The 20,708-nt window shown below is 40.6% G+C and overlaps 2 protein-coding genes across 5 annotated transcripts in view; both read right to left on the minus strand.

Annotated features, from left to right (window-relative positions):
• vcanb (versican b) overlaps positions 1-8,555 on the minus strand; it is a 41,933-nt gene extending 33,378 nt beyond the window's left edge. The window contains exons 1-5 of one of the 4 annotated variants that reach the window (XM_035390772.1): positions 6,811-8,555; positions 6,147-6,367; positions 4,547-4,723; positions 3,226-3,299; positions 2,054-2,476 (exon numbers count right to left, since the gene is read on the minus strand). In XM_035390772.1, the coding sequence (XP_035246663.1) occupies positions 2,054-2,476; positions 3,226-3,292 (490 nt within the window). In that variant the 5' untranslated portion in view covers positions 3,293-3,299; positions 4,547-4,723; positions 6,147-6,367; positions 6,811-8,555. Of the gene's footprint in view, positions 1-2,053; positions 2,477-3,225; positions 3,300-4,546; positions 4,724-6,146; positions 6,521-6,810 lie in introns of those variants that run through there. The other 3 variants (XM_035390771.1, XM_035390775.1, XM_035390776.1) reach the window with 3 other exon arrangements.
• A 1,343-nt stretch (positions 8,556-9,898) lies between these two features.
• Positions 9,899-20,708, minus strand: part of LOC118213000 (DNA repair protein XRCC4-like) — a 66,164-nt gene continuing 55,354 nt past the window's right edge. Inside the window, exon 8 of the mRNA XM_035391584.1 lies at positions 9,899-10,030. Within this exon, the coding sequence (XP_035247475.1) occupies positions 9,916-10,030 (115 nt within the window). The 3' untranslated portion in view covers positions 9,899-9,915. The remainder of the gene's footprint in view (positions 10,031-20,708) is intronic.

Consider the following 20,708-nt stretch of genomic DNA (forward strand, 5'->3'; position numbering starts at 1 on the left):
AGCTACTATTATGGGCCTAATCGTATTCAGTGGGAGCTGAGCTGGAGCAAAAAACCCCAGGCGGTTGCAGCCCTTGGAGGATCCATTTCTGTCCTGAAATGACTCTTCAGATGCAGTAAATTATGCTAATGGCTGGGTGTCCTAAAGAGGCAGAAAACTCAGCAATCAGTTAGGCATGAGCTATTACAATGTGGACTAGTGTGTGTGTGTGTGTGTGTGTGTGTGTTTGTGTGCGTAAGTGTTTTAATGCAATTTTCTCCATTTAGTTGGCCAACAGCAAATGCCTCATAAACAAGCAAATATCAAATCATGTGAGATATGCTCCTCAAAAACAACTCCCAGCACATAACGATCAGAAAGGCATGTAGAGAGATTTACAAGTCTAATAATAAAGGAAACAAAGAGCTTGTTTCAGTCAGGTGAACAGATTTCCGCACTAACCATGGGAGAATTCATTACCTTGCCCATAATAGTTGGCTTCTGTTTGGTTTTTGTCCTTAACATTTAACATAAGAATATGCTATTACAATTTTTCCACAACATTTTGGCTGATTTCAGCAGCTACAAAATGTGTAATGTACCAAAAATTGAAAATGACATTGTACGTTGCATGTGTTACGCAATGTTAAGGACAACGCCTTGGGACAATGTGCGCTGCAGTTAGAATTAAATGAAGCCTCAAGTCTGAAATATTTTCTTCTGCATTAAACTGAATGACGACAACATCTAGTCAGCACATCCCAAACTATGTGTATTAGATTTGAGCTCAGACTGCGTGATTTTTCTTTGATGGAAATTTTTTTTAACTTAACTCTCAATTACAGATCTGCTGGTCTGTTCCTTTCAAGTCACTTTCAAGTCTCCAAGCTCTGTGTGGTGCTTTTCACTGAATCAGCATGAATTTCCTCAAGTTTCAAGTACAGTCAGAGAACTGACAGTCAGCCAAAGGAGAAATATAATTGGATAGTGACCCTGGATTTCCTTATGAGGGCAATGATGAAGATTTAAATAGGTTCCATCACAATACGACAAATTTATGAACGGACTCCTCGGTGTTTGGAACATGCTGGCGCAGTCACTGTAAGAACCAAAGGGACTTCTACATTTTCCTAGGGATCAACTATATTAATGATATTAAAATTTGCCAACCTGTCAATGAGCTTCACAGATTTCACCACCAGTCTAAATTTGTTAAACCAAATCTAAACCATACGGATATTACAGCAAAATGCACGTTATTCATAATTTGATCCTTCAAACAATGAAAAGTATGTTTGTGGTTTTCCATGCCAACATATGTAATGGCTATTAAACGGTTAGAGGTTTGCCATGAATTGAAGTCGAATCAGGAGTTTGGTCTTTAAGTGAATTTCCTGACATGATTAATATAATGTAATGCTTTAACCTGGTGTGTATGGCCATCTACGGTCTTATCTTAACTATGTCTTCTTTCCAGAAGTAAAAATTTCACTTTTGCCAGCAGCCCGTCTCAATGGTGTGCGTAACCATGGCCACAGAAATCCAAGCGCGGGTCCAATGAGACTGACTAATGGCCCGTAGAATACCAGTACTTAACATTTCACAGACTGCAATTCGTGGAAACATTCACCTGACTTGAATTTCCATGAACTGAATCACAGTTGGACACATTTAGAAGCTGGACCAGGATGGTGGATTCATAATGACAAGAAACTGTGTTTTTTTTTTTTCTCTCAGATATGTGAAAATAGGATAAACCTCAATCAACATGAAGATTCTCTATAACTGCCCGATGTTAAGCTGCTGCATACATTATTTCCTATCTCTTCTTTACACAAATTCTGGGTTGCAACATGGGTGCTAAAAAATTGCATTTCTAGAATTGCATGAAAGGGGGTACCCAAGAATGGTGCATTTATTGTCACCAACATTGATCTTTGCGATGGACTTCAAAGAATATTCATAAGAAAACAATTTTTTTCATAGCTTTCAGTAATAAGAAAACACAACTGAGCATCAAATCATACCAGCAAAACCAGGACTTGTAACAGTATTATTTCTGCTCCACACTCACCAGTGACATCCAGAGAGACGGTATCCTGGGTGTCCTCGATGCCGTACATGACCTCACAGCGGTATAGCCCTGCGTCGCTAGCCCGGAGCCTGACCATGGTGAGAGAGGCATCGCCCACATCCTCCGGATGGCTGGGCACAGACACCCTGCCCTGGTAGGCCGACCCGATCTTGATCACCCCATTCTGGGCCACCAGCACCGTGATCTCAATGTCATCCTCCAACTTGGTCCACTTGATGCGGAGGTGGTCTGCCGAGGTGGTGGTGGGGGCGGGGCTGGCAGTGGTGGTGGTTTCGGCCGAGGTGGAGCTGAGGGTGGGGACCGCGGTCGGCACGGTCGAGAAGTGGCAGGTCAGCACCGCTTTTCCTGCAAGAGAGCCGCTGACCGGGGGACTCTTCTCCACCTTCATCTGCCAGATGGGCTCTGTGGAGAGGGAGGGAGGGAGGAAGGAAGGAAAGAGAGAGGGAGAGAGGGAGGGGGTGAAAGAGATAATGAGAGAGCAGGTAGAGAGAGAGAGGGGGAGAGAGAGAGAGAGAGAGAGAGAGAGAGAGAGAGTGTGTTTTAGGGGTGGAGGTGGAAAAGAAAGGGCACAAATCAGCTTGCAAATAATCAGATGATGAAGGCATGTTGCATGCAGTGTGAATATGTCCACTCAAGCAGCTCTTATTATCTGATAACATTACAGGAAATGAAAATCAGCATTTAGTTATGGTCCAGTGGCACAGCTAATGATGCATGCCCTGTCTACATGGCTTAGGAAAGTCCAACAACAATCTCTTGGCTGACAAAAGCTGCTGGGTATTTCTGTGGATGTCCAAAACCCCAAGTAAAACAAGCCAACCAAAGTTCACCTCTCAGACAGGTCAGCATGGGGAGCTCAATTTCAGTCAGGTAAAGCATAAATCTAAATACTATAAACCTATAGTTTCAAGTGACCACAGTCATGTGAAAGAAATTGTATGCTGATTTTTGAAGTACATTAAGTAGTACAAAAACTATATATAACAATATTTTAAGAATGTTGAAGTATACATTTTCTTCACATGGGAGAGCTTGTGGTAACCTGTGTTACCAACGTTTTTCTCCATTAGAAATGGAAAGGCATTTTGTCTGAGTGTTCAGGGTATGTGTCATCTTATGAATGAATGCGCAACATGAAGCTATTATCTTACCATGTTCAGCAACTGCACAGCACACATAAAATATCCACAGGAAGTGTTTTATACTTAATAGTGTCATCTTTGACCTGCAAACCAGATAAATGGGAACATTGCATTAATCTATTCTACAAAAGCATCATACTCAACAAGTCAGATGTGCTTTAAATACAAACAACAAAACAAGAGAACATATAATTGAAAACATTTGCTAGCATTCTCACAGAAAGCCTACATTCACTTTTATATCATACCACACACTATTACAGATCACTCTTATTTCGCAGATAGGGAAGAAGGATGTTTCTGACAGGAAAGCATTCACCTTAAGTTTGAGTGCACATAAGAGATCCATGTTAAAGCCTGAAACAGGTTATGAGAAACACATTTCAACTGACCCAGGCACTTCCTGTTTTATGTGACACCCACAGCCCAGAGAGACTGCCTGTGGCCACTCAGGCTTCTGTCATACTCTGGTGGTCCGGGGCAATTTGTCTGTCTGGGGCAAAGTCCTCTAAGTGGGTGGCAAAATAACTCCAAATGAGGTTACCCTGCTGGGTCAAGTCACAGGTGGGAGGCGGAGTAGAGACAGGGCAAGACCCTGTTTCCACTTTGTTAGCAGCGCACACAGTTTGAACTAGGAGCGTCCACCTCTGCATGCAATCATGGCCCAACACCGCACTGGGCCTGTAAATTCTAGAGGTGTTGACAGTGGAAGACTGTTTGGCACTTAGACAACAGGACTCACTGCTGCTTGGATTGTGACATTAAATTTACACCAGATGAAGGGGGAAGGGAGATAGACAGCTGAGTACAGGTCTTTTCAGGATAGAAGCCTTGGGCAACAGATCCTATGGACAGCGTTGCTAAAACTTTTGTTCAGCATTTCATGTTTTTATTTGACACTTAACATCTAAATTAAGAACACACACCAAGGGGGGAGGGTGGGAAACAAGAAAATCAAAAGTGGGGGTGAGGGACTGCAAACTAACAATTCCCTATGATTGCAACTTAGCCCTTAAACTAAAAACAGTCGTTTATTAGGAAGGGAAGCCGGAGAAGCAGACACAAATTTTGCGAGAAGATTGATAAGGTGGTGCGCCAACTCAAATCAATCACTTCAAGTTGCCTTTCTCCGAATAAAATCAAGGAAATGTCTCGACTTTCTCTGTCAATCAGTTCGAATTGAGAACTTTTATGAAGATGAAGAAGAGAAAATAACTTATTAAATCTGCAATTGGTTTATTTGAGCTCTCGCGCAAGTTTAGCTTTTAATTAAAATGTCTCCTCCACAACTTTACAGTTCGCTTGTCTCAGATCTCTAATGCCCACTAACCTGAAATGCGGCCTGACAGCGGGGTGCCTTGAGAATTCACAGCGTTGTGCTCCCCTTGTGACTCTTTAGTTGTGCGCTGTCCTTCTGGTACGTGTGTTTTCCTTCCTTCCCTGTTGACCTGCTTTTGAAGCCCGTTAGATTCTTCCAGATACCTTCGTGCAGATGTCCAGTTTGTCCCTGCAACAGAACGATCGTTTTGACTGTCCCTAGCCAGAAACGCAGCGTACACGCTGGAACAATGACAATGGCTCTAAAAATCTGCATGTGGCAAATTTAAGTTTCCTTGTTTTGTACGCGTTCTTCAAGTAGGCTACAGCTAATCGTGCATTTCATGGATGAATGGATGGATTAATAAATAAATAAATAAATAAATAAATAAATAAATAAATATGTTGTGCTACCACTAAAATATTTCCATTGCCTTTTAATGTGATGGCAGACAATGATAGAAATAAAAATAAAAACGTTAAATAGACAAGAGCAAACTTATGTCCTGGTTAAACACTAGGGAGCGATACTGGCACAGTGACGTAAATAGACTGCATCCAGCTGCACAGTTCGGTGTTCCTTGGCCAGTGCTGTCTTCCTTCGTTGAAACATTGTAGCAACTAACGTAACGCGTTAATGATACATGCACATTACCTGCTGACAAGATTACGAGGGCATTCGTCTAGAGCTCCTTTAATCTCAAGTAATGGCTGGTTTTAGGCGGAAACGCACCCCTGTCTTTTAATTAACGTTGTTCTCAGTGAAACACGTCTGTTACCGTTAGATCACCAAGCAACTATTAGTTCACTGCCGAATTGACTGGTTTCATGTTTGGAGTGCTCAGCACAAAGCGTGTGTCACTGGATTTTTTGAGGGGGGTTCTGTATGACTAGAACATTTCATCAGTTAGATATTACATGTTTTCCAAAAAAGTGACAACACAGTCTATCGCAGAAGGCTTAAGTTAACTCATTGGACGATCGGGAGGAAAAAACAGGCCGTATCTCCGATTGCTTTCAGAATCTTGGGAACAAAAAGTTGGAGCGTGTATTCCGTGCAAGCGGCTTCAGTATATTGTCATTGTCACAGAACAATAAACACTGAATTTGAAAGGCTTTCTCATAAAAGACACAAGTACCTATTCTTGTGAGCTATGCACATATAAAATGATTTTATCCCGGGGCGAGGAAAATTCTTTTCTTTTCTACTGTTTTCTCCAAAACAAGTGGCATTCTCTTGTTTTCTATGTAGTGTTGATCCTCAGGGCTGAATGCAAGGTAGAGCCGCTTCTGAGAAACTGAAAAAAAAATCTTTTTGTTGCGAATTGCAAATGACTGTTACAGAAAAGGAAAAAAAAAACCTATATTTTGTTGGCATTAGTGATTTTCACAGGCGTTACAATTCACATATATTTGACTTTTAACTTATTTAAACGTTCTTTAAAGGAACTACTCACTTGTCACTTATTCAAATGCGCCTTGTCAACATAGAGTACAGTGAATTGCATTTGAGGTTTTTGAAAAAAACTAGAAAACTTAATTTTAAGTGACGTTTACAAAACAACAGTAACGAATAATAATAATAATAATAATAATAATAATAATAATAATACCTCACGTGTTTGTAAATCCAGAATTTAAGAAGTATTCAAAGTATATCCTTCAGTCCCGTCTCGTCTCTATCTGCGCAATTGTTTAAAAAAGTCCAGGATGCTTTCCTTTCCCACAGGCAGCGCGAGCAGTAAGTAGGCTACTCTTCTCCAGAATGATTGCGGACGATTCTTACAGCTCCATCTGTAGGGACTCCTGCTCTTGTTTGTTGTCTGTTCAGATGCTGGCTAGAAGAACCAAGAAATCAGCCGGCTGCAAGTTCAAATTCGATTTACACCCACTATTAAGCTATTTCGTCAGTGCAAGAGGAGGGGCACAGACGGCAACCCTAAAAAGTGAACGGATACCCCCTGTGGAGTTTTTTTTTTAAAGAGCTCATTATTAAAACACACGCTAGGGGCATGTTCGGATAATCACTTTCATATTTATTTACTTGGTTGATGTATCATAACCACCAATATTTGATTTATTGACAATCCACAATCTATAATTAGCATCCAATACGAATTACTAATAATACTACTAATTGTGACGAAAAAATGTGTTGCCTTCATTGATGAATGTATGTATTCGTGTAAAGCTGTCATTTCTCGATTTACCGTATTTTGTTCATATATATATACAAGCATAAGATGAAAAATAGAGTAACGGAATTTATGGATTTACCTGGAAAACTGAGTCTTACGCCTGGAACCACAGGCGGCGTCCCCATCTGAGTCACCGGCACGCTCCGCTCTTTCAGAAGATGCAGGTTTCGTGACGGAGCAGCTCAAGAGTGACAATACTGACAGTTTACTGGCTACGCGACTTTTCTGCTTCAATTCTTCAATTCTCTAGCCTTGGTGTAGATAAATCCACATTTTCATTGCTGACGCTATCGTAGGCTACATATTGACGTATTCTTGTCATAACACAATCAATGCGAATTGGCAGGCTGTGAGTATAGCGATAAAGCATGTACCAATTATTCACATGGGACGACACTATAGAGACTTTTGCATTTTGAAGACAAGTTTTAGAAGTCTCGTGCACATAATGCGCTGCAAGGGAAAGCCTAACGATAGCGGAGCCTCCACGTTCCCATTTCTTTCCACACGGGGGAGAGACCGCACCACTATTGGTTAACGATTTTCAGATGAACACAGTCAATTTCCTGGTACTACTTGAGAAATAACGGACGCAAAGAAGAAATAATAAAACGATCTCGGCTCTCCTTTTATAGCCTATACATTTCCAATATAGCCAGTCGTTTAAATGTTAACAGCACTCGGGTATATAGCTTATCACAGAACCAAATACCCATTGGAGTATTATGGGGGTTTATAACCTGAAATTACCAAAATAAACTACATTCTATTTGAAGCGTAACTTACGTTTTTGTTAGGTTGAATTTGATAGGGACTGATACATTTAACATGGATGCATTTATATAATTGTATGATAGGCTTAAGTATGGGGGCAGCGCATGAATGCGGATCACCTTTGATTTCTATTAAATTTACTTTTGCTTATTGGGTCATCCGACTTCTCTATGCTCATTTCCCCCTTAAAATATTTAGAGCGTTAAACAAGCTTACATTACTGACTCTATGACTTAATTTAGGTTTCATTTACGAAGGCTGATATTAGCCAGCTGAGGACAATTCTGCTCTAGAGTATTAAGTGTTAACACCACACTCAGTCTCGATTGCTAACAGAGCTCAAACCTGAAAGTGAAACATTTATAATGCAGACAACAGGGTGCTGTCACTTCTCTTTTCTCTTTAATTTTAGGATGGTTAAAGACTCCAGTATTTTGAATTACAGCCTGCCTGCATACAGAAATTAAAGTAATTCATGTGCATGTTGGTCTTCTGGCATCCAGACAGGTGGAGGTGATGCTGGGACTTGTAAATACAAATGTATTCTTTTAATTTTCTCTTTCAGAAAACATAACTATACCAGGCTAAGGCCATCTTTCTGTCACTCTGAACACACAAAGACATTCATCAGCAGGTTGGAGATCAGGCTTTTGTTTTATGGCTGTTAAAATGTGTACTAGATGACAGACCCCAGAATGCCAGGGCCAGTGTTGTCATGCTCAGGTAGTTTCATGTGACAGGTACATGACCCACACAGTCTTTCACTCTGAAGCTGTATTATCACAGCGACCCAATCATTACCAACAGCTGACAGGCATCACAGGTTACTTGGCATGATAAGACCCATCCTCACTGCTCAAGGTTTAGATAGCACATATTACCTGTATTTTGCAGCCTTTCTTGTGTTGCTTCAGATTTTGTGATCACTTTTACATTCTATTTTAGACCAGGAGGCTGCTTCCCCGGTCATAACGAGCAAGAGGGTCTTCATGTTTTCATTACTGCTCAGCTGCTAATTGATAAAATTAAGCAGTTGATTAAACAGATAACTCACCTCATCTGGTTTCTTGGGTCTGAACTGTTAACTGATTTTAAACTGAAAATACAAACCAGAGCTCTCAGTGACTCTCCAGAACCAGGGTTGAAGTCCCTACTATAGACACTGATATTAAGATGGCAGGAAAAGTATTATTGCTGACACTTTGTAAATTGTACGTTTTGTGAAGCACCAGGCATGGCAGAATCACCAGTGCAAGGATGATTGTTATCTCTGATGAAGGAGAAAATATTCAGGTGGTGAAGACACTGCATTCACACATAGTCATAGCCAGACAGGTCAAAGAGGAGATGAAGAGATGAGGATAAGATTCAGATTGGCAGATTCCATGATTGAGTAGGCTGATTAACAGACATGCTTGTGTGTGTGTGCGTGCATGCATGCGTGTGTGGGTGTGTGTGTGTATGCGAGTGTGTTCATGCATGCAGTTGAGACAACAGAAAGGGTCAGACCCTTCAAGAAAAACTGATTTATTTTCTCTGTTCCGTGACTCCTGACAGCACAAACCCTATGATTCAAAAATATACTCCTGTTTGGTATTGACCTGACTTGGACTGACACATTATAGATCTTCTCCAAACATTTAGATCCTCACTCCCCGAAGATTTGCTCCTTGCAGAAATGTGGCACAAAAACTACTTTAATTTGAATGCATCACTTAATGATTATTACATTTTTTTAAATAAAAAGACTTTTTAAAAAGACATGCATAAAAAGAGTATTTATGCATGTCTTAATACCCAAAGGCCTCAATGAATACATGACACGCGTTTCAGGATTAGAAGTCTTTTTGAAACTTTGTGCTCGGTAGGCTTACTGATGGCTATATGCTAGTGTACTCATACACTTTGGCAAGACTAACTATCCTGACAATCATAAAAAGTTATGGATAAATTTGTATAAATGAGAGTAATATATTTACCCGCTGCTGTAAGTTATGCAGACAAAAGGTCATCTTGCCATTACATTTTCTGTTCACTTCTAACCTGTGTTTAATATCCAAATTCTTTTGAACAAGCCCCCACAAGAACCTAATAGCATAACCATATTCCCACATAGTTGGCGCTGCTGTGTTATCCCCACATACTTTGTCATTACAGAACTTCTCCTTAATCATGATTATAGCAGCTAACTGTAGTTTATATTGCAGATGAATACAGATCCAATGTCTACAACTGAGTTGAATTACAGTAACCTGTACCAGTTTAAAAAAAAAAGAAAAAAAAAACACCAAATGGTTTCATTACGCCAAAAAAACCCCACTTTTTATTGTTGTTTCCCGCATTTAATATTTGTAAAAAATACATAATTGTAGTGTAGTATCTGGTTACCCCAGCGATGGTCTTGTCACGATTAGAAGTCATCAAACAAATCATCTGTCTCTGTAGGCTTACTAGTTGTGGCGATGGCAGCTGACCGTCGAGACGCCTTCCGATTGGCCTCTGCTTTGGATCGCGCGGGTTCCGTGCTGCGAACAGGGAAACACGGGCCACATCAGCCACAAAAAATGCACAACATTCAACTGCCGCTTGTTACCTGTGTCTAAACAACGATACCGATCGCCAAATGAGTGTAATTCAGAGCGAGTCACTGAATCAAATCTGACAGGTGAGTCTAACTGTACTAATAAGGTGACACTAATAGTGTGAAATCATTGTGTCTCCCTGATTACTATGGTCCCGACCAGGCAGGACATTGCCGAAGGCAATCGAGTGAATAGGCGCGAAGATAATATTTAACCCCGAAAGGGTGCGTGTCAAAGAGCTGTGGCGTCTTTCTCATCCTTGTCTCCGTGCGATAAGCCCTTACGATCAGTATCTCCGCGTACAGCACATCACCAGCTGCCTGCCCTCCGCTGATCTCGCTGAATTGTAGCATTCTTTTACGACAGTGACAGAGGAGAGTGAATGACACGCGCGCACGGGTTTGGAGAAAGGCATCAGCGCACATACCGAGCTCTCCTTATCTGCAGCAGATTCAGTTCAAAAAATTTCTTTGCCCTTGTTCTTCACTAGATACAAAGTGTTCTGATAAAAAAAAAAGCTGCTGTCAAGCAAACACAGTGCTTAAAGAAACAAGGACATAACAAGAATAACTTTGAAGACTATGGGTGAGAGGCATCAAGATACTGGGATAATAACCAGCGCTTCTATCCTGAGATGAGGCACTGCTGTGGCCATTTTACTGTATGATCTGTGTGTAAATGGAGTTATATTCTGTGGATTCTGGGGATTTTTGGAATTTGGTCTCTCATGTTCTGTGAACGCTTAAAAATACAAAACAAAATGTACGGATGTGAAAGGAGAATGACCATGATTGAGGCTGACTGATTTCACTTGCACAGTAGGGGGAAAAAAAACAAACACTTGTGTTGGTATGTTTTATGTCAGAGCAAGTTATAGACAGATTTTATCTATTCCCCAAATCCTGGGCCAAACTCAGCCAATGATAACCAAAGTGCTGTGTTATTTTCCTGCTGTGGGCTATGTATGTAAATACAACAGACTTTTTTTCCTAAGGTGACAAAGCACAACAGAAAACAAAATGGACCAGTTATTTTTTCAGAGAAATTATGGATTCGATTTCGGGTCAAGCTGATACCCAGTGAAACCAAATGCATGCAAGCATCAGCCATATGTATACTGAGTATCTGCATAGTACTATATGAACAATGACACTAGAAATGTCAATATGAGGAACTTCCTAATGGACTGAAAAATGTCAATTCCAATTAATAAGCATGGGAAACTGACTATTTGAAATTCAACTCCACTTTTAAATGTGTACATTTAAATGCAATTCCAATTCCAACAATTACAACACGTCTAATGCCAAATCAATTTCAATTCAAATTGAAATTGATCAATACAAAACTTCTTAAGATTTGAAATGGAATTTCCCCATGAATTTACACTTTAATTGAATTGACCTATACCCTGGAGACCATTATCAAAATATTTCAGCGTGCCAATTAGCGACCCCCTCCCAGTGATACACAGCGGGGAATTGCAATGATCCAGCAGAGGTCACTTGACAGCAGCCAGGTCAAGCTCTCTAAAAGCCCAATGTGAAAACCGGACACTGGGAGAGAGAAAAAGGTGATTTACTCCAGTTTTCCTGTACAATTCAGGATGTGGTGTGTATCATGTGGCCTGTTAAAGTAGTTCACGTCTGCCACTGCCCTAGAAAACAAGGGGGGATCCTCATTACTAGTCTTTAAATGGAAGGTACCACAGAAAATGGTAGCAACGGCTAGTCTATTGGACTTGACGCTGTACATGAAGCACAAAGATGAACCCAGATTCTCATTATTAGAAGCACCTATTCCTTGCATTGACTAAGATGAACACCAAAGTTGACAGCAGTATAAACACACTGTGACAAAATATACTGTGAAATACAGCTCAAAGACATGCTAATCAGTCTGGGAACAGTTTCATTGAAAGTGAGTTTTTGCTTGTCTGATATTTTTCTCCCTCTGTGACTGACACTAAAAACTAACCCTTTGGATTCCCTAAATATGTAGTTGATATCAAAGATCCATTCACCAGATGTGCTGTGAGATGATACTGCACATAGGGGGAAAATGCATGTGGGAAATTATAACCCTGAAAATCTCACACAGCCAGAGACATATTTCTGCAAACACAGAACACACACAATTTAAACATCATACAAAAGTAGAGCCTGTATAAAGATCATTACAAGATTTAAAATGCAGGCAGACGCCTGAAACTAACCATCACCTCCCCTGGCATTCTCAGCTACTGTATGCAGCGCGCCCCCTTTATTAAGAAGTGCTGTCTGATCCTGTGCAGATTAAGGGCAAAAATGAGTGGGCTTTTCCAGAAGAGCTAGGAGAGATTAGCCTGAATAGTGCAGCTATCCTCTAAAGCCAAAGATGAAGGCCTAGACCACCCAGACAAGGCTGCAGCAGCGTTAGAGCTTGGAGGCTCAACAGCTGGCTCAGTGGAAAGATATTACAAAATGTTCATCAGGGGTTCAGGCAAACCTCCAGGACTTTTTTTATATGATCAGTTCACCCAGTTAATTTAAATAGCAACTTGCCCCATAGCAACTTGATGAGCCTAAAAACAGGACAGTACACAGCAAAGAAACAGTAGTCTCATTGAGTCACGGGTATCCCAGACTACAGTAAATGATTCAGGGTTAACTCCAATATGATGAATTTATTCCACTTTCAAAATGTATCGCACGTGAAAAACAAGAGCGTACATTTTTTCCCTCTGTTTAGTCAATGAGATGACTCTCACTAGAGATGACTCATTTCCTAGGTAGATAGACCACAGATTAAATTGTAAACTTCAGTATAATGTCAAGCAGGACACAAAACCACTATGCTAGACTGAAACAGTAAATTTGTGTAGAAGTTTTTATTTACAGGATCCCTGTTCTTAATGACTTCCAGACCAGCTGAGGGCATTAATAAGTGCCCTTTGAAAAAACATGATGAGCTTCACTTCAAGGTATCCCACGTGTCTTTGCGGTGGCTTAAAATGTCGTTAGCTTGAGGCTCCGGTGATGCAGGATGACGGAAACCCTTGTGGTGAATATTAAATCAAAGCAGTAGCTGAGAGCGAAAGGGAACAACAGACCCAATTCAGGAGCTGAAGGATCAAAAGATAGAGGTGGGCTCTTGCTTTCTGAGAAAATAAAAAACAATGTTATAACTGCTGGTACCAAGAAGTTTATCCTCAAATATATGGAGAGCGTAAGCTACGTGTGGGACCTTACAAACAGTTCCATTACAAGTTCAACCATTTATGAAACTGCTGTAAGTACATCAGTTTGAATCAGGGGTGATTCTAGAATGCATTGACAGGGTGGGCATTTTGAAATATCAGTTGGGCTTTCCTTTTCAAATGCAATGAGCATACTTCGCTCATCAATTTCAATTTCAGCATTGTTGTGAGCAGAAAGCTATGCTTTTAATTTACAGATTTCCCAACTCGATCACTGGGATAGGAACTTGTTAACACATATTGCTACTGCCAAAAACTGCACAACTGCACCATACTCGTTAACTAATAGCCCAATAAAATCCACCCATTATTGTCTTGACACTACACTACCACGCTACAGAGGGCAATGCACAGTCAATATTCCCCCATTCTACAACACCAAGATGATTTAAAAAAATGCATAATCCGCAAAATTGCTATAATGTGGGGGTCATAACACAAAAAAAATAAATAAAGAAAATCATCATACAACCCATTTCTTATCCATAGTCAGCCATTTTCAAGATCAACAGGATTCAACCAATGGCCTGTTTTAAAGCCGAGATCGCTCAAGACACCCTCACCCAAAATCTTATTTGAAATTTGAAATATGAAATATGATTATCTTATTTAGACACATCTTGGTCACTTATGCTATTATTGTTAGGAAGCTTGAAACTGGTCTTCTCAGTAACGTGGCAAAAGACTGTAAATGTCATTACTCGGTATGCTAATATTGCTAATTAACCAATGATCAGTTACTTTTCCTGATGAATCATAACCAAACGAACCATGGGGCTCTATTTAAACATGTCCACCTGAAAATTCTCTGGTGGTGACTTACTTACCAACTCTGGTAAACCTGCTAAAATGAATAGATTGTTTCCTGCGAAAAATCTCACAAACTAATTCTCTTTCCAGACTCCCCAGAGAAATTTTTTATCTCTGCATACTTCACTTAAAAGTTCAAGGCCATACTCAGTACAATGTCAGCACCAAACTATTCTTTCATTTGATCTAAATCTTCCTTCTGTCAAAAATGAAATAAAAATGGCTACTTTAGGAAGCCTTTCATCTTGCACTGACTTAACAGTGGAAGTGACTGCCTGAGGTCTTCCTTCACTCTCGCGTCAGAGAGAAGGTCATTGGCAATAATTCTGCCTGATGCAGAGGAAGCTGAAGTTCATTAACAGTTTTACAGGGCACAAGTAAACCATCCACACAAGCTTTCAAAAGCCTTTACCCCTGGAATGAATACCAAATAATTAGAAACGGGTTCCTGGGGAATTAAATCCTAGAATCTCTGCAGTTAGCAGTTATAGTGAATCAATGTTGATGTGGGAGGATTATCATTCATATGCTGTGTTGTCCCCTTCCAGATTTTCTCTCCCATTGCATATCTGTCACACTGAATGGTTTCAGGTCTTGTAATATTAGACAAAGGGAACCTGATTTAACACAAAACATTTTTTAATTATTATTTAATTTATTTAATGAAAAACGTTATGAAATACCCATATCTCCCATGTGAAAAATTAATTGCCTAACCTAACTGGTTGCACCACATTTAGCAGCAATACCTGCAACCAAACACTTCCTATAATTTGATATTTCATATCACTGTGGAGGATTTTTAGCCTACTCTTCAGAACTGCTTAAATTCAGACAAATTGGTAGGTTTTCAAGCAAGAACTACACTTTTCAGGTCCTGCCACAGCATCTCTATTGGGTTCACGTCAGGACTTTAACTAAGCCACTCCTAAACTTTAATTTTGTTTCTTTTCTGCCAATCTAAAGTGGACTTGCTTTTGTGTTCTGGGTCACTGTTGTGCTGCATAACCCAATTACGCGTCAGCTCACAGACACATGTCTGGACATTTCCCTTAAGAATGTTCTGGTACGCAGCAGAATTTATGGTTCCTTCAATAATAACAAGTTGTCCAGGTTTTGAGGTAGCACAGCATCTCCATACCACACCATCACACTACCACCACCATGTTCGACAAGTTGGTATGACGTAATGCTGTATTTGCTTTATGTTGTTCGAAAAGTTCCATTTTTGATTGATCTGTCCATAGAGCATTATCCCAAAAGGCTTAGGGATCATCCAGGTGCTTTTTTTGCAAATGTGAGACAAGCATTGATGTTTCTCTTGGTTAGAAATCGTTTCCATCTCGCTACTCTCCCATGAATCCCATTTTTTCCTAGTCACGTTTTTATTGTGTCATGAACACTGACCTTAGCTGAGAAGAGAGTCCTGGAGTTCTTTGGATATCCTTCTGGGTTTTTTGTGACTTCCAGAATGAGTTGTTACTGCATTCTTGGAGAAAGTTTGGCAGGCCAGCCACTCCTGGGAAGATTCACCAGTGTTCCAAGTGTTCTCCATTTGAGCCTTAGAAATGGCTTTGTAACCCTTTCCAGACTGATATATTTCAACAACTATTTTTTTCTCATCTCTTCTGAAATTTCTTTAGATCATGGCATAGTGTGCTTGCAGACATTTTGTGGTGACTTCACTGTGATGATACAGTTACACAATACACTATACACTATACAATAAGAGTGAGGTTTAGATTCAACAGGGCTGGCTGCAATCAAGCCTGGTTGTGTTCAATCAGCTGAATCTAATTCTCAATTAAATTAGGTTAACTGGTTGACTAAGTTACTATGGGGACAATTACTTTTTCATATGGGTGATATGGGTGTTTGATAACTTTTTTCATTAAATAAATGAAATAATCGTTTTTAAAAATGAGTTTTTTGTTTACAAAGGTTCCCTTTGTCTAATATTATATTTTGTCTGAAACCATGCAGTGTGGCAAATACATTTAATGGCACTGTATAGTCCAATGCAAAACATAGCACAGAATGGAATTCCTGGATGGTTACACTCAGCTTAAGCAGCACTCCTTGGTGCCATGGTGACCCTATAGCTGAAAACCTGAGCCTGACCATGCTAGGGCCAACAGTAACCAGGAGTCCTGTAGATTACCTCATGATTGGTCACATTGCTGGCCAGTAAAAGATGCTTCCAGTCAGAACTCTATCCCACTCCTTAATCACATTGCATCATTGAAAATTACACTACATTACAGGCATTTAGCAGACGCTCTTATCCATAGCGACTTACACAACTTTTGCATAGCAGTATACATTCCATCCATTTATACAGCTGGATATGTACTGAAGCAATTTAGGTTAAGTACATTGCTCAAGGGTACAACGGCAGTGTCCTACCCAGGAATCAAACCTATGACCTTTCGGTTACAAGCCCAGTTCCTTATCTACTGTGCTACAATGCCAAAAAAAAAAAACATAGCACATATGTTGCTTTTTCAACACAGCTTTCATTATTAATATTGTCTTCATTATAAGAGCACACAAGCAACCCTTTAGTAAGTCACAGACAGCTTCAATATTAGAACATTTCAGTCATCAGAATCCCCAGCAGGGCGGGTTTTATCTAAAACTAAGCCCCATATGGTATAATGCCATTTTGAAAAGCAGGACTGTCATGACGTAGGTCAAGAAGCGGAACTTTTATTTAAACTCACCTGCTTGGAATTGTTGACTCTTACCATTAAAATGCAGTTTGTTTTTGTCTGGAATATATTACATACGTCAGAAGTTTAGAAAAGTCAGCTCTATTGGATCTCTGCCCACTTTACTTTGACTGCAACAGGCAATGCACTTCATTTCTTCACATTCCCACCGAGGATATATGAAATATGAAATATGAAATCATCAGTTGTTTGTCTAGTTTTTATTCTGTTAAAATAAAAACTAGACAAACAACTGATGATTTCATATTCATAAGTGGGAAAACAGGGGTCACGTTGTGTGTGTGTGTGTGTGTGTTTGTGCATGTGCATGTGTGTGTGTGTGTGTGTGCGTGTGATGGGGGGTATTCTGGCTTTTCCACAGCATGTTGGTGGAAAGCTGTGTGGAGGAAGGACTCCAATCAGGACAAGTCTGGCTTCTCTAACCCCAAACACTGTGGATTCTCTGGAGACCCCTCCATGGCTGATAGGAATGTGTTGAAGAAAATACGTTTTAAAATGCAATACACTGAGTAAGGGAGCCTTAATGTAACCTTACTAGGCAAAAAGGAGTGCCACGGAGGAATTGTTGCGTACACGTCTGCGACTGCTGAGAGAGCCATCTCAACTACCTGTGACAAGTGAGGGTCCCGGGAAACTGCAGTGAATTACTGCTGCAGTTGGCGGGAGACCCAGATGAACAGGAAATGGGAGGTCCAGGACAAACAAAAGCACAAAGTCATACGCACAAAGACATTCTCATTACATCATATTATATCATCTGAGAAAAAGCACCAAAGTATACAAGTGTATATGCAGGCATGTCCGTGTTTGTGTGTGTGTGTGAGTATGTGTGTGAGACCATGTATATGTATCAATACATGACTGTCAAAGATATATGTGTGTCTGGATATATGTAGGCATGTGTATATGTATGTGTTTGTGGTATTCTATTATTCCATGGCTTATTGTTACTTTGGGTTTCTGGTTGTTTGTTAATGGATTATTTCTGGTTGAATTGCTTGCTTTTGTTGTTTTTCTTTCAACAAATTATGTTGAACTTTATGGCCAAATTCGTTTCAGTAACTTCTTCCTTGCTTGCATAAATAAACCCCCTTGCTCCTTGTTTCTGTGTGCTGTGGCATCTCTTTCTCACTGAGTTTGCTTCATGGTATTTACAATAGACAACAACTATGGGTCTATGGGTCTTTGAAGTCACACAGATATAGAGTTTATGCGTTTAAGTGAGCACATTTGACAGATTGACGTATGAGCAGCAAATGCATGTATGCAAATACATAGATGTACAGATGACCCAAAGAGAGCATCCCACAACAGTTCAACCTGAAACCTAAAACCGAATGTTGTCCCCAGGCAGTGCCATGTTCGGTCCAGTTCAAACCAGCAACCCAGCACTGGTTAAAAGGGGATGAGGCCGACTCCTGGGCTGCGGCCGCCCCGGCCGGCTGGAGGATAATTGATGGCCGCTCGGGGGGACAAACCATGCGGGGGCAGGCTAAGGCCGTGCTGGATTTCGCAATGTCACAGGATTTTATGACCCCGCCGCGCTAAAGAGACACAGGGGAGGGCCCGCATCTGCCAAACGCACAAGGCCCCGGTTCATTAGGGGCCACAGCGATGACACAGCCCGTTTCCCTGCCATGTCTGCACAAGCCTTTCAGGGCTTAATGGGTTTCCACTACATATATCATCACTGCATATATGTGGAATCAGTGGGTTAGATGAATGGGGGGGGGTAGTAAGTCATCAGTTCAATGCATGCTTAATAAAAGATCAATCACTGCATTATCTTTATTAAAGATGGGCAGTTATTGTTTAATTGAGAAGTAATAAACCCGGGTAAACATTTTAAGAAACTAGGTCTTTGTACAAGTGGAATATTTGCGGCTCATGACCGAGGCCTTTCCTCAGGCACATACCTCTGTGACCATGTATTTGCAATGCAAATGTGACCCATCCTAACACAGCGAGTTCAACAGCTAGCCGCAGTGTTATCCGCCTTGCTGCTTTTCAATGCAGCACTAAATAGTCAATAAATACGCACAACGTTACTGTGACCAGGCCTCAGTCAGATTTGTTGTGTAATTAAATCCAATTTTAAGCAAATGGTTCGACAGGTTTTCTGAACTCCTGTGAGCACCGGGAGATTTTTGTTCTCTAATCCGGTGGGACTCGACCCAACTCCTGGAGAACTGCAATAAGTCTGTCAAATATCATTTGACTGGCCTTGTGGTGACACTTGGAAAAACAGACAATTTTAAGCCCCTGTCCTGTAAATAACTCAGAATAAGTAATGTAAAACAGGGGTGAACCAAAAATACCTGACCCCCCTGGGGACGAATCATAATTTATTTGGACCACCCCATTTAAACAAACCTCCCCAACAGGTCACAAAGCCATGCTCTTGTTGGTCTGTCTGTTGTGTTAAAGGCTGAGCTCTAGTTCAGCTAGCAGCACTTGTCTCATGCGTAACAAATGCAACTTAACTGGCAGGTTAGGCAACCCGATTCTTCAGTGCAACCCCAATCTTCTGCCTGAAGAAAGACCCGGTCTGTGCCTCTAAAGCACTTCTATGTATGTTCACCCCTCACTCAGATGACAAAGCTATTTTAAGATAGTACTGATGTTATATTATGATGTGTTATATTTGTGATGTGTGGAAATGTGAATAAAGTGGTTCACCTTCAACAGGACAAACTCCAGTATATATTGTAAGAAAAATAACTAACAATAAGACAAAAATATACTCAAATGAACAAAATTCCAGCAAACCCCAACTTGTTGTAGGTGACACAGTCCCATTTACTACCCAAAGCCTTGATCTGTGTTGCTTTATTGAAAGTCCAGCTGAGAAATGGGAAATGTCTCAGTCACCATAGAGGAGAGGAAATGAGGCAATGATGACAGGCTATGTTTCTGAAATCTGGCCATTTAGTCCATAGCAGCTGCTTGATATCCCTGTTAACTGCCAAATTACAATAGTGATATGAGGAACAGGGAAGCAGGTCAAAGGTACCCAAGGACACTAAAAGGAACAGCCATCACGTGACCACTGTATAATTACAAAGGAAATTGATAGACTTTCTTCCAAAGAGAAAGAAAGAACTGGCGTAATCGTTCAGAGGGCATTTAAATTAATGTGATTGCATGGACTGTTCCCAGATCAGCCAGTAAAATAATAGACACCATCTTAAATGCTTGGCCACTTTCTGCTTTCTCTGAGGGGGCAAATGTCTGAAAGCCACTCAATCCTACAGCAGGTCAAGAAGCCATAACATGAAACCGGATTCCACCCATTAGAGAGCAAGCGCACCCACAAAACAAAAGCGAGTTCAGCAAAGGGCGCAATGTAAAAAAAAGAAAAAAAAGCCATATTCAGGCATTGATCCCAGCCGTTACTAGCAATGCCCAGCTTGCTGGCCCTGTAAGAGCACAACCAAGAATGGGAGATGGCAGCTCCAAACAAAGTTTTTCCATGGGAAAATGGTTTGAATAACAGCATTTCACCAACATCAGGTGGCTCCTGGAGGAAAAGCGTCCACAAGCCTTAGAAGGCCAATACATTTCACCAAAATGATAACAAAAAAACCCTGATGTGAACACACTAAGAGGAGTTCTAACCTCAAATGAGAAAGAAAAAAACTTAACTATGAGGGCATACATTACCAAGCTACTGTTGGCTGTGGAGACTGAATTGTACTTCAGTCCTGCTGACAGTAAATCACTGTGCATTTTTCAAATGCAATTTTATCATACTGCACGCAATAGAAATTGAATGCACGGTCAATAAACCTCACCGTATTGGTTCAAGCTTCTCTAGCTGAATCATTTATTTGAATGTTTG

The sequence above is a fragment of the Anguilla anguilla genome, chromosome 14 (assembly GCF_013347855.1).
Source record: "Anguilla anguilla isolate fAngAng1 chromosome 14, fAngAng1.pri, whole genome shotgun sequence".
Lineage (NCBI taxonomy): Eukaryota > Metazoa > Chordata > Actinopteri > Anguilliformes > Anguillidae > Anguilla > Anguilla anguilla.